The sequence below is a fragment of the Mustela nivalis genome, assembly GCF_964662115.1.
Source record: "Mustela nivalis genome assembly, chromosome: 17".
Classification (NCBI taxonomy): domain Eukaryota; kingdom Metazoa; phylum Chordata; class Mammalia; order Carnivora; family Mustelidae; genus Mustela; species Mustela nivalis.
In genome coordinates this window covers 55129093-55143083 of record NC_139036.1, presented here as the reverse complement: position 1 = coordinate 55143083, position 13991 = coordinate 55129093, and the positions used below count along the sequence as shown (strand labels likewise).

At 55.2% G+C, this 13991-nt stretch overlaps 1 protein-coding gene across 2 annotated transcripts in view; it reads left to right on the top strand.

Moving 5' to 3' along the window:
* Positions 1–13991, top strand: part of SDK2 (sidekick cell adhesion molecule 2) — a 249400-nt gene that overhangs the window by 135141 nt on the left and 100268 nt on the right. For both annotated transcript variants that reach the window (XM_082707630.1, XM_082707629.1), the window contains exon 3: positions 9639–9745. In XM_082707630.1, the coding sequence (XP_082563756.1) occupies positions 9639–9745 (107 nt within the window). The remainder of the gene's footprint in view (positions 1–9638; positions 9746–13991) is intronic.

Sequence of the window (13991 nt, the reverse complement as noted above, 5' to 3'; positions counted from 1 at the left end):
CCTGGAGGAGACATCCTGTTACCGAAACCCCAGTTTGGCTGCCCATCGCTCAAAAAGCCACTATTTGAGAGACTAATTTTGATTGGAAAGGAATATCAGCTTTATTCAGAAGACCAGCCACCTGGGGAGAAGGCGGACTCTTGTCCCAAGCTGGCTCCGAAGTTTCTGCATGGCCCAGAGATGTTTAACAGGGTTTGATCAGTTAAGGGAGTAGAGCATTCTCTGACGTTTCTTGATGATGTACAGACTTGATGATGCCACGTACAGAGTTGTCTTGGTGCTTGGGGGATTGTGCAAGAAGTTCTAGTTCCTTGCTACCCGGCGGGGAGGGGTGGGGGGGAGCGGTGCGGGAAGGGGAGTGTGTGTGTAAGAGAGCCTGGTGCTGTGCACAAGTGCTCTTGTCTTTCTGCAAAGGAGGGCACGGTCTCCAGATGCGCCAAAGGAAGTCATTGAGGTCATGGTGTGACTTTAAAAATGACAGACATTTTGCTAAAAGATCACTAGGCTAATCAGAGGGCCCAGGCGGCTTCAACAGATTTGCTGGCCTCTGTGGCCTAAGAACGTTCCGGTCCTTCATTCTCCAAGGCCAGCCGTCTGCGCATCTCAAAAGAAAGCAAATGAGCTCTGTGACAGGTCAAGGGGGCTTTAGGTCTGTAGGCAAAGAATGTGTTCATGGGCCCGACGGCGCTTACAGCCCTGCCAGACGGCAGAAAGGGACCCTGTGGGCTGAGGGGCCTCTGGCGGAGAGGTGAGGGGCAGAAGTCTGGTAGAGCTGGAGAGTGGGGCCAGCGGTGAGTTTTCCACTTCCTGGAGGCCGGTGTCTTCCCAAGCACCTGTGCCCAGCCCGGTCCCTGCAGGCTACAGGTGCCACAGATGCCTGCGGTATTAACAAGTCCCAGCTGCTCCCACATCTCTCTCCCTCACCCGCACCTGGGGGCACCCCGGCGCTCCCGAGGTTCCAGCCACCCCCCTGTGGCCACAGGGGTGACGCTGAGGCAGGAGAAGGGGTGTGAGTGCGTAGACCCGGCACCTGACCCGGCATCCCTCTCCCCATATTCTGCAGTCAGAGTCGGGGTCCTCTCCTTCTGTCTGTTGGGACACCCTCCACCCTGCAGTCCTCCAGGTGGTGGGGGCACCCACTGTCCCCAAGCCTCCACTCTCCGAATGTCTTCAGTCTGTCAGGGGTGAGCCCATGACCGTCTCACACCTTCCGAGGATCCTGGGGACAGTGATGCTCACCTGGCCTGGGCCTCAGTGCCGCCTGTCCTATGCCTGCTCCTGCTCCTGCTCCAGAGGACCCTCGGGCCTCCCTCAGCACCCCACCACCACCACCAGGCTGCCACCCCCCTTCCAAGGGTGACCCCTCCCCCGGTCCTTCCCCACGACGCCATTAGCACAAGCCACTTGGGTGCGTAACACTCTTCCCGAAGGTGTGGGAGGGGAATTGCAGCACAGGCTAGAAAAGGCTGAAAATAGAAGAACAGAAATCACGGCGCCTGAATTGCCCCGCCAGCCCTCACCACGGCGGGGATCTTCCTGACATCATCCTCCCAGGACCAGCCGCCCGCAAGATCCGTCTACTTCCTGTGCGGGGGCAGCTTATGCCTCTGTGTGTCTGTCTGTCTGTCTGTCTCTCCCTGTCCCTCACTCACTGCCTCTCCCTGCGTCTGTGTCTCTCTCTGGCTCTCTGGTTCTCTCTCTCTCTGTGGCCCTGCATGTGTGTCTCTCTGTGTCTCTCCCCACCCCGCCATCTCTCTGTCTCTCTCTCCTTCTCTCTCGTCCCTCCGTCAGCAGTCTGTCTGTCTGTAAGGGGAAAGAATGTAGGTAGTCTGCACTTCCTTCTTCCAGGCAAACCCCAGAAAGGAGAGAAAGGAGAGACCCCAAACTATTGGGTTCACGTCCCCTGAAGTACCTCCCGTCTGTGGACTAGACTGCCTCTGTGTGCGAGGTCCTCATTCGCTGTGTGACCTGGGCTGGTTACTTAATTCCTCTGGGCCGTTTTCTCATCTATGAACTGAGCTTCCTGTTAGCATAAGCCCCCTCCGGGATCGTGAGCTTTAGCGGAGCTGATATATGTTAGATACATGACGCTTTTTATTTTAGTGCTAATTACGTTAATGATATAATGGTACATTACTATTATCTATTTTCTGGTACATGTACTTTCCCCTTTAAATCACTGTGGACAGAGTTTTGCTTTCTTTCCTGAGGAATCTTTGCAAAAGCAAACCCATGAGGTGGGGCCCGTTTCCAGCCTGACGCCGCCCCGTGGCCAGTGCTTAGAGCACGTGCTGTCTGCCTGCTGCAGGAAGAAGGGGGACGGGGTGTGTGTCCCCAGGTCTGGGAGGACACCTGTGCACAATGGGACTTGCTGTGTCTCCTGTCGCCCAAAAGCCCATGGAAAGAGGGAAGGAAGCCTGGGTCCCCAGAGCTCAGCTACCCACCACCGTCCCCACAGCCTGTGTCAGTCTTGGCCGTCTGTGGTGACACCTGCAGGTCCAGAGCCCCCGCGGACCCCCTAATGGATGGAGAGGCTCAGCTGCTTCCCCCACCGACCCCCACCCCCCACTCCGTCTGAGCACAGCTCACTTGAGGCAAAAAGGCCTTGTGGCTGAGTCACAGAGAGCCCACATCTTAGTGAGCCCGGAGAAGGGGCACGGGGTGGGGAGGATCTCTTTGCCCCAAACCTCAGTCCCTCCTTGTCCAGCTTCCCTCCTCCCCACACACAATCCTTCTGGAGAGAAAAGCCCTAGCATCAAGGGGTCAGTCCCCAGGGGCTCCCTTGCCCCTAGATGATGTGGTTTGGTGGGAGAGAATGTGTGTGTATGCGTGACCGGACATCCGGGTGTCCTGAGTGCATCTGAGTGCGGCAGCCCAGCGTGCTGGGGCCTCCCAAACAGGGTGGATCGGGGTTCCTGGGGTGACCTCAGATAGGACTGGCTAGACATGGGGTCACCCAGGAGTGTTACCTGTGTACATTCGTGTGTACCCATAAGTGTGTGTCTGGGCTGTGAGTATGCACGTGTACACGTATATATACACTGAGCACCTTGCATGAGTGTGCACAGATGTGCATGACCATATGCACAGTGTGTGCAGGTATGCATGTGTGCAAATGTGGGTGTGTGCGCAAGCACTCGTGCTGGGTGTGTGTGCCCATGTATGTGTGTTGCATGAATATACTTGTGCGTGCCCAACTTCGTACACGCGTGCGTGAATGTGCATGCCTGTGGGTGTAAGCGTGTGCACGTGGGTGCAAACACGCGAACATGCCTGGGTGGGTCTGCGGCGTTGCATGCGTGTGTACACACGTGTGCACGCGCACCACCCCCCCTTCTTCTGTGTGAGCATCCGTGCGTGCCTCTCCGGGCGTCTGATTTATTAACGAGGACAATACAAGGAGAGTGTGCCTATTACTTGTGGTGTCCGCATCAGCTCCTGACAGCTTCGTGGAATTGAAATATCTTATTTAATGCGCGTAAGAATCATTTTAAATATCAACTGTGACACTCAAGGACTCGAACCGAAAAGGGCACTGTGTGTTTCCTCCGGTGCCAGAGAAGACGCCACATTTGTGAGGTCCTCGTTTTCTCCCTGCCGGGCTCGTGTTGCCGAGAGTCCGTCATCTGTCCGGACTCCTCCCCGCCTCACCGTGAGCCCCGCACCGGCAGCTCATCTCTCCATCTCGGAGGAGGGCACTGAGCCGCAGGGTCCTGCGGGCCAAGTCAGGACACTGTGAGGGGGCCGGAGAACTGTGCGGGTCGTTTCCTCCCACCCTGGCCAAGCCCTGCCCCAAGGCTCTCCCCCCAGCCCCACTCTCCCCCGCTGCACTTGACCCACTGATGGGGACAAAGCAAGGCTTGCTCAGCGCTGGCCACTCTGCCACTGTTAGGAAGCCTGAGGAAGCCCAGTTACGTGCACACATGTGCAATTATGGAAAGATCTCCTTGCCACGCAAAGCAAGGAGAACAGCTAAGGGAGGCCCCGAGTCTCCTGCTGTAAAGGGGAGGGATCGTGAACTTGCATTTGCTTGTGTTTGCATAGAGAGGTTCTGAAAAGCTACTCAGGAAGCGAGTCGCTGTAGCTGTGTGTGCGCGCGTGGACCCGGGAGTGACCGGGCAGCTGGGGCACGGGAATGGGAGAGAAGTTTCCTCTGTGCCTTTTCTCTGGGTCTTTGCGTCCTGTGAATATGTTTCCTAGAAGAAATCCATCAATAAGTGGTCCTTGGAGAGAGTCTCGAGGTGGGTCTTTCCAGGTGTTCCCCAGTCCCTCAAGCTGTGACTTGTGACTCTTTGTCGTCGGAGGGAGAATAAAGTTTCAGGTCAGACAGGAAGAGGTGCCCCTTCCCCGCCGTCTCCTGCGTCCCCAGAGCTCAGGGTCTGCACGCAGAGGACACAAACCAAGGTGACCAGGAGGTTGGGAGGTCAGGCTGGCGGCAGGAAGTCCACTGGGGTCAGGACGCTGAGAGGAGTTGCCTTTGGAAGCGGATCTGTCATTTTCACTGTCATCAGTGTCCCTGAGGAAGCAGAAGAGCAGGGCACCTCCTCTGCTGGCCGCTGAGGAGCTGAGATCAGGCTCCTCTACCTGTAAAGGGGCCATGGCAGGTCCTTCACTGGTGACTGGGGTCAGTTGGGGTTCACACGCCCATGGGGAAGCCAGAGAATTTGCGAGGCAAGGGAATCTGACGCTTGGTGTGAGCCCCTCCTGGGTCCCCTGGCAGGAGGATCTGAACCTGCTCTGAACCTGCGCGTCTCACCCCATACCTCCCACTCCCCACCAGGGACTCATACACCTGCTCCCTCATCTGTCAAGCATTTGTGCCGCACGTGCCGTATGCCTGGCGATTATGTCTGGGGCCTCTTATGGTGAGCCCATCAAAGATGGCATCGTTGTCCCCATTTTACAGACAGCAAAACTGAGGCTTGTGAGGTTCTATAATGGGCCCAGCCCACATTCCTAAGAAAGAGTAAAAGGGAGGAGCACCTGTCTTAGTCAGTCAAGCGTCTGCCTTCTGCTCAGGTCATGATCCCAGGGTCCAGGCTCCCTGCTTGGTGGGGAATCTGTTTCTTCCTCTGTCCCTCCCCCACTGCTCGTGCTCTCTCTCTCTCTCTCTCTCTATCTCTATCTCTGAAATAAATAAATAAAATCTTTTAAAAAGAGAGAAAGAAAGAGTAGAGGGAAAAGTCAAGCCTAAATTTTCCTGAGTCAGAGGCTCCAGTGCTGTCTCCAGTGCCATGCTCCCCCTTGGGTAGATCAGGTGTTGGGCAGTCCACCCATCCCCGTGCCCCTGGAGGGGACCCAGCCAGGGCCAGGCTCCTCCACTTCCCTGCCAGGTCAGCGGCTGCAGGTGGGTGGGGCAGACGGCTCTGCGGGTGGCGTGTGTCCAGAGGAGCCAGAAGGCAGCACTTCACGGATAACGAGCGTGGCTACTGTCATGACCAAGGCTGCGTACAACACACTAGATTTGCAAACTGAGATGCTGGCCAGCTGCCCCGTCCACCCGCCTGGGAGGCAGGGAGACCGAAGCTGCCATTGGGGTGGAATGAGCGGGCTTCCCTGGTAGGAAAGGCAGTGGGCGGAACTGTTACTTTAAATAATGTTGCCAGCCACCCAGAAATAGGTCTCCCAGGCGGGGAGGAGAGGGAGGCTAGGGGATGGAGAGGAGACTGCACCCGGCTCTGCCAGGCCACGGAGCGTCTGGCCTCAATTACAGGGGGACCGACGGGAGGCCCAGGACCAGTGGCCCTCTTCTGGCCTTGGGGGAGGGGCCAGCCTGCAGCCAGTTGACCTTCCCCGGGGCCCCAGGGGTTCCTGGCTGAAACAAATAGAAATAGAGCCCTCTGCAGAAATCTACTTTTATGAAAGTTTAAATTTCACCACGCATCACTGACATCAGCAAACAGACCCGCATCCAATGAGTCCCTGGTGTCTGTTTTATAATGTATACTTAAATTATATGCTCAAAGTGCATTTTTACATTTTATTTTTAAAATAAAGGCAATATATGCATACAATAAAAGAAATTCTGATGGCACAGAAAGACATAAAAATAGAAGTTTCCCTCCCTCCCCACCCAGCACTTCTCCCAAAAGGGAGGTAACAGGTATCCATCGAGTAGCTCCGTCTGGAAAACGTTTTCTGTGCCTACATGATATCTATGCAAATATATACATTTTAGGTACTTGTATCGTATGCAAATATATACATTTTCCGTAAGTGTGATCGTGCCTATGCAAATATGTACAAATGTGTATACTGTTTCATTTACCCACATGGTATCATACCATTTACACTCTTCTTTTTTTTTTTTTTTCCTGGTCCACAAACTGAAATTATTTTTACTGGGTCATTTTGCATGATCGTAAACATCAAACGAAGGGTGTGGTAGCCTGCCCGTGTCCGCACACGGCAGCTTATCGAGAGCCATAACCATCCGGCATCACTCCGGTCGCTGACGCTCCGCCGGGGCACTGCTCGGCTTCCTCCCTCCGTGCGTTAATGTTTCCATGAGCATCTCGCCCTCTCCAGCTTCCACTTCCTTTCCGTGCTTCGTGCGTCTCGGAGACCATTCCGTTTCGGACAGACACGGGCTGCTCGTTCGTCCTGCGGCTACGGCATCGCTGAACGGATCTGGTTGCATTCTCGACGGACGTCTGGATTGTTTCTGGTTGTGTGTTTCTCTCTGCCTTTGAAAGCAAGGCCACCTTGAGCATCCTTACACCTGTGTGTTTGGCTTGGTTTGGTTTGCTACATTATTGCCGCATACCTAAGAGGCCAGCTCGCAGGAGTGCAGCCTCTGGGTCAAAAGGCTTGCCTGTTCTCATTTTGATAGATTTTGCCCCAAAGGCCAGACCACTCTGCACTTCTGCCTGCAGATCTGGGGGCACACCTCCCCTCCCCCTCACTCTGGCCAGCGCTGTGCCTGATCAGACATGAAAGTCTTTGGCAGTCTGATGTGTAAACATTGGCTTGTTGTGATTGGTCTTTCATTGTGATGGAGGTTGAACATCTTTTTGTTAGTTTCAGGGGCCATTTCTGTTCCTATTCCGCTCCCTGCAGCTTTTTAATAATTTTCTGACTCTGTTTTCAAAGCTAGAGAGCCGTTCTAGCCAATCTCACCTGCCATCTCTCCTCTCCGGTCACCCCATCGTTTTTGAGACCCAGACCGTTTCCCCAAAGCTCTCTCCTCTCCCTGCGGCCGAGGCAAGGGAGGCTGGTAATGGGCTTGAGGGTGGGGTGGAAAGAGAAGGGGAAATATGCCAGAGCCTGGTGCCTGCTATCTCCCTCTATCACACCTTGCACTAGTGAGGGACAGATAAGAGCTGCAGCCGGTGGCAGAGATAAGAGGCTTGGACAGCCAGAAGGTTCTGAATCGTGCTGCAGAGACAGCCAGAGCCAAGCATTCGGGAGTCCCAGGATGGAAGCGTGGGGGCCTTTGGAAATTGATGTGTGCATTGAACTGGTTAACAGCTGAGCTTGGGGTCAGGTAGGTTCTGTGGGACCCTGGCCTCGCCTCTTAGCACCTACCTATGAGACTGCCTGGCAGTGAGGCAACATCTCTGAACCTCAGGCTCCCCCCTGCCAAAATGGGGGCACTGGAAAATACACCCCTCCAGGAATTAAGTGAAGGACTCTCATATTAGCCCCACAGCTGTTTGCCCTTGCTCACATACAACGAGGAGAGTGAAGCTAGGATTAGTGGGTTTGCATAAAATTTAAGTTTACAATTTGTTAAAATTGCTTTTATGCTGAAATTACATTTCTTCTCTATGACCTCAAAATGTCCTTTTTAGATAAAATGCTGACCATTTCTGTTTATTTTTCTCTCCCTGCCTGGCACTTTTTAATATTATCTTTTTTTTTTTTTTAAGTTTTTGGTTGCTAGACTGTTTGTTTGCTTTTTGGTTGGTTGGTTTTAATGATCTTACTTGGCAAAGTAAAAAGTTGACAGTCTTATGTCAAGCCCATTTTTTTTAAGTGTTACTGGTCCATGATATCCAATAGTCTGGGAACTGCTGTGTGAAATGAAAAAACGTAGGAAAAGTATTTAAGACCACGCCAGAGGCATAGCTGGCACTCAGAAAGTAACTGTTGTTGTTTCACAATTGTGAAGTGATGATGATGGTGGTGTTGGTGATGATGAAGGTGATGATGGTGGTGGTGGTTGTGTTGGTGATGGTGATGGTTGTGTTGGTGATGGTAGTGATGTTGGTGGTGATGGTGGTGTTGGTGATGATGAAGATGATGGTGGTAGTGATGGTGGTGGTGGTGGTGATTGTGGTGGTGGTGGTAATGGTGTTGGTGATGATGGTGGCAATGGTGGTGGTGTTGGTGATGATGGTGTTTGGTGATGGTGGTGTTGGTGGTGTTGGTGATGGTGATCGTTGTGTTGGTGACGGTAGTGATGTTGGTGGTGTTGGTGATGGTAGTGTTGGTGGTGATGATGGTGGTGGTGGTGTTGGTGATGGTGATGGTGGTGTTGGTGATGGTGATGGTGGTGTTGGTGGTGGTGATGGTGGTGCTATGGTAGTAGTGGAGATGGTGATGCTGATGGTGGTGGTGAGTTCCTGCTGAAACTTCTGTAAAAGAAAACTTAGCAACTCTTGAGAATAAGGTTGCTCTGCCCCAGGGTTGCCATAGCCTAGGGACAGGCAGCAGTGAGCTTGTCCACCAAGTCACCTGGACAAACGCTAGGATATCCAAGGGTGGAGGAGATGCTGAGGCGCAAGCCCCTTAATCCTTTGAGGTCCCTACTGGGCCATCTACTGGCCAGAGACAGGAAAGGTGATCCCAGAGGGGATATCAGGGGAACTAGCCCCCTCCACACCAGAGAGCACCATGTGCCCGTGTCTTACCTGCCAGAAGCCCCTCTCACCGACTTGGCCTGGCCTCTTCCCTGCCCCTAAGCCATGTCAGTGCACCACACACCTGCTCTCTGGCTGCCTTTCCCCCAGCAGCAGACTCTGCTGCCCTTTGGGCCAGTCACGTACTCCCCGAGCAGGCGCCCGAGGGTCCTTCTTGGGCCCCTCCCCTCCCAAGGGTTGATCCTGGTGCCAGGGCCCACACATACAGAAAGCCGTCCTATCCTGCTCGGAAGGCTCTGCCTCTTCCCTCCACAAAGCAGCTGGGAGCTGTCTGGAACGTTAAGAGTGAGATGATGCAAAGCATTTGGGGAAACATGTGAACGTTCCTGCCTCTGCCGACCCCATCCATTTCAATGAATATTTACAGTACGGTCCTGAACCTGGCCAAAATAGAATGCCCCCACGCCCACTTTCCCAGTCCTGTGAGTCACAGGCAATAAAGGACAGCAGCCTCCAGCAGAGGACCCGTAGAGGACCTCCAGTCCTGAGGCCAGGTCACAGCCAGGGTCAAGGGCTCAGGCACAGCACCTTCCATCCATGGGGAAAAAAATGCAGGCTGCTCCCTAGGCACTGGAGCAAAAGGCTAGTTGCCCTTGGGAGGGACATTTCTATGGATAGGGACCTTTCTGTGACTCCAAGACGTGGCCATAAAATCCAGAACTCCCTGGTGCTCTCCATTGGAGAAGAGGGTGACCTCCACCAACTGATCCCAGTGTGACATGTGCGTCTGTGCACCTGCCGGCCTTGCTCACTGGCTGTCTCATCTGCCCCCAGGTACATGATCACGAGCCTGGACCGCACCCACGCGGGCTCCTACCGCTGCATCGTGCGGAACCGGATGGGCGCCCTGCTGCAGCGGCAAACTGAGGTCCAGGTGGCCTGTGAGTAGTATGATGGGCGACTTGGGGGCCGGGAGGGGTGTGAAGCAGGAGGCGGTCTGCAGGGTTCCTGCCCACCCCCAGGCTCGGGGCAGAGCCAAATCCCGGCCGTAGCTTTCCATGCTCGTTGGGCCCTGATGGTGGCCCTTCCCGCCTATCACGGGAGTGCCCTCGTTTTGTGGTTGCCGGGTACTCTCAAGGCTGCCCCACTGATAAGTGACTCACGCATCTGCCAGCTCAGGGTTTAGCACTCTGTGCGTGGGACCAGCTGCTGCCTCTTTCAAAGTGCCTCACACTTGGGGGCTTGGGGGTTTGACGATGGCCCGTCTGAACCTCTCCAGCTCTGACACTCCTCTCCACAGACATGCTGTGCCCACCCCCGGACCCTAACCTTTCCCTCCTCCGACTTGCTCACCCAGGAGCCATAACGGCGAGCGGGTCCCACGGTCCGCGGGGTCATTGGGAGATGCCTTATGGTGGCACCATGACCCTCAGAGGAGGGGCGGGGAGGACGAGTCTAGGTGTTTGGAGGAGCCAGGTGAGCTGATAGTGAAGTACAGGGACACCGGTAGTCCCTGCACCGGTCCCCAGAAGGACGTTCTCAAACGGAAGAAGGGAAGGCAGCTTCACAAGGAGGCCTCTCAGGGACCCAGAGCACCAACCAACATCCTCCTCCTGAGACTCAGCCTCCCCGTCCCCGCCCTGCCCCCCTTCCTGAAATAGCTGCTGTGTGCTAGAATCAGCCTCATTCTGGGCTCTTCCAGGAGCAGAGGTAGCACAGTGGGACATGAGACCGCGGAAAGCCTTAGTGAGCCTTGAAATTAAAAAAAATAATAATAATAAAGGACACCTCCTCATCCAAAGCCTACAGGGGATCGCCTCTGAATTAGCCCAGGAGAGAGCTTGCTCCTCGAACAGAAGTAGGGGAGAGAAATCTAAAAGGAAACCTCAAGCGAGGCGAGGAGTGTTGATAATAATTATGGAAAACAACCGTAATCAAAAGTGGAGGACGGATTGTCTCCATAAATCAGCACTAAAGGCAACTCAGCTCACTCAGAGGAGTGGAAAAGCCCAGAATTAAAATGATGGATCAGGACACTGTCGGCGGCTGGAGAGCTCCCGGGGAGCTTCATTTAGCCGGTGCCTGAGGTCCCGCGGGGCAGGGGCAGAGCCGCAGACCAGCCTCCAGAGGGACCACGCGTGCAGGCGGGTGCTTGTGTGCAAGTGTGCATGCGTGAGTGTGGCTTCACGCACGTGTGTGCAGACGCATGTGCGTGAGCATGAGTCTGCTGCTTCGTGCCCCGCGTGCAGGAGACAACCCATGTGCACATGCAGGTGTATCCGTGTACGTGTGTGCCAGCCTGTGTGGAAGGGCACACGCCGGGGTTGGTCTGCCTCTTGGCTCACCTCGGTGTTGGTGATACCGTGTGTGTTCAAGTCCGTGTGCGTGCAGTTGAAACACCATCCAGGACACGGTCTCCCTGACCATCTAGGCTCATCCAGAGAATTCCTTGAGCTGCTGTGCCCCGTGCACCTGACCCGCGCCTGCCCGTAATACTCCTCCAGTCAGTGAGCGTTACTGCTGGAATTAATATTCTGTAGCAGCATACCGAAGAAAAAAGAAACAGACCACAGAACGGAAGGGCTCCTGGCGCACACTCTTCTGACCAAATGCAGAGCAGTGGGCTGATGCAGCTGGCCCTTGAAGCCAGCTCAGCGTCTGCCCCTCACAGGAGTGTCCCTGTCCCCCCTCAAAGCCACGTGGCAGCCTGGGCTTTGGGAGCCTCTGCACACGGTCACGGCCAGCATTGCTCCCGGGCTCCATGGGGCCGCTGCTTAGCTGTGCCCGTGTGGCAGCAGGTGGTTCCTGGCAGAGAGCAAGAGGTACCTGGAAGGGCCCGGAGGACCGAATGCAGTGGGGACACCCAGGTTCACCCCATTCCTGACCGCGAGCTGCAGCTCCCGGGCCAGCCCCAAGAAGTGCTCCTCAAATGTCACAGCCGCCTTGCTCCGCGGTGTCATAAAGAAGCAGCTACTGCTTGCAGCCCTTCGGACTTAAAGCCAGAGGCTTGAGGGGAAGCCCTGGGAACTCCAGGGGGCAGTTGAGAAAAAACACTCACCCTAATATGCTAATGACGGTTTCACTGCGCCCCCTCTCCTCCCAAGGTGGCCACGGTGGGACGGAGAAGGGAAACTCACCTCCCCGTCCTGTCCCTTGCTGGACACACTCGTCTCATCTGGGCTCTGTGGGGGGGGGGGGGGGTTCTCTCTCCCTAGTTGTGGAAGTTGAAGAATCTGTTGCCCAACCTGTTCCCCAACCCCTCAAACACTTTCCAGGATCCCGGGGGCGGAGAGTGGGGAGACCTCGCAAAACCTTCCCACCGACAGCATCACTCTTTCCCACCTGTTGAAGGGCAGTGCACACCCTTCTCTCCCGACCTTACCCCGCAAGGCTGGTGGGGAGGAGGCTGCCTAAGTCACACGGCGAGGGAGTGCCAGAGCAGGACTTGAACCCACAGCCGCCCGATTCCAAAATAGCCCCCTCGCCACCCTGCCATCTAAGATCAGGAAGAGAGAGACCAAACTGGGGTGGGGGGGAGGCGCTCTTCTTGGCTCTCGGCAGAGGCGAGCAGATGGAAAGATTTACAGGTACTTCCTGGAGGGTTTCGCGCCTAAAATAGGATCATGCCATGGATTTGGGGGCGGGGAGGGGTCAGGAAGTGTGGTTTCCAGCCCCAGCCTCGGCACTGGGTAGCTTAGGACTCTAGACCCCTGGTGTATGTGTGCAGCAGGCAGGGGGTACAGACAAGGAGGAAGCATGGCCTCATCCCCCTGGAAAGGGGGGCACGTGCCCCAAGACCCCTTGGAACAGACACGGATTCCAGCCCATGTCCCTTGGGAGATGCCAAAGGAGATAGAGCAGAGCCTCTGGAAGGCTCCCTCTGCCAATGTAATTATGTGCCTGTCTTTCTTCCATGGGTGCCCAGGACAAGTCTGAGAGATAGGAAGGCATCTCGAGATGGGGAAACTGAGGCTCAGGGAAGGTAGTGGACAGCCCAGGTTCTCACAGCCAACATTTCTGCCTTCCACCTTCTCCTGTCTCGCTGTCAGGACACTGTAGGGTCCGGCCATGAACCGCCCCCCCCCCCACGCCCTCCCATTCAAATCCAGGCTCGGTTCTCCCTCACCGTGTGACTTGGGGAAAGTTACTTAACTTCTCTGTGCTTTTGCTTCCTCTTCCCTTTGTGTCCCGGAATAAGCATTTCAGCTTTCTCACTCTGGCAGCCTTCGCAGCTTACTCCCGGCCACATGTCTGCTCTCCAGAGCTGAGGCTGGGGTAAGGCAAGCGAGACAAGGAGGCGCTCTCCCTCCGCTACTCACTGTGCACAAACAGGACGCTAAGAGCGGTGCCTCCTTAATCCTCACCCAGTCCCAGTCCAGGGGCTCTCCCGGCTGTGCCCTGCAGCCCTCCTGCATCTGTCTGTCTGTCCACCGGTCTCTCTTACACAGTGACACAGATGCCCACCGTCTAAGGATGGCTGGGCAGCGGCTGCTTCTCCAGACCCCTCCGTCTCTCCTGGTGGGTTTCTGCATCCCAGGGGCGGAAGCCTTTGCCCTGGGGCTCCACGCAGCCTGTTCCTGGTGATGCTGCCCTCCCAGGCTCCTGCCGGGACTGGGCCAGGCAGGACCCACCTCTGGCTCCCACCCCCCTTCCCAAAGAGGGACTGTGCATTGGGTTCTAACGAGAAATTAATAAGGCAGCTGTGCTAACAACTAATGATAATGGCAAAGTCGTTACAAAAAGATTCTTTACATGTTTTTAATTACAGCAATTAAGAGGAAGTCAATAAAACATCCACCCCCTCCCCAGCTCCCTCTCAGCCTGCAGTCCCCGCCCCCGGCCCCAGTCTCTTCTTTGTTTCTTTAAAGTTGCCATAAATTTCTGGCTTGGAGCAAGCTGGCTGACAGGCTGAGAGTGTTCGGAGAAGCTTCCTGGGTCAAGGAGCCTTCCAGGCTCTCTCCACATCCACATCCTGGGGGCAGCAAGCCCACCCACAGGTCACAGGGCAGAGGGCCCCTGTCCCATCTGGAAGCCACCTGTACAAAGAGGGACATGAGGGTATCGAGTCTGTTGTTGGGTCTGATGCCCAAAACGCCACCAATGGGCCAGCCCATTTTTCTTAAATTTTTTTAAAGTTTTTATTTACTTATTTGACAGAGAGAGAGAGAGAGATCACAAGTAGGCAGA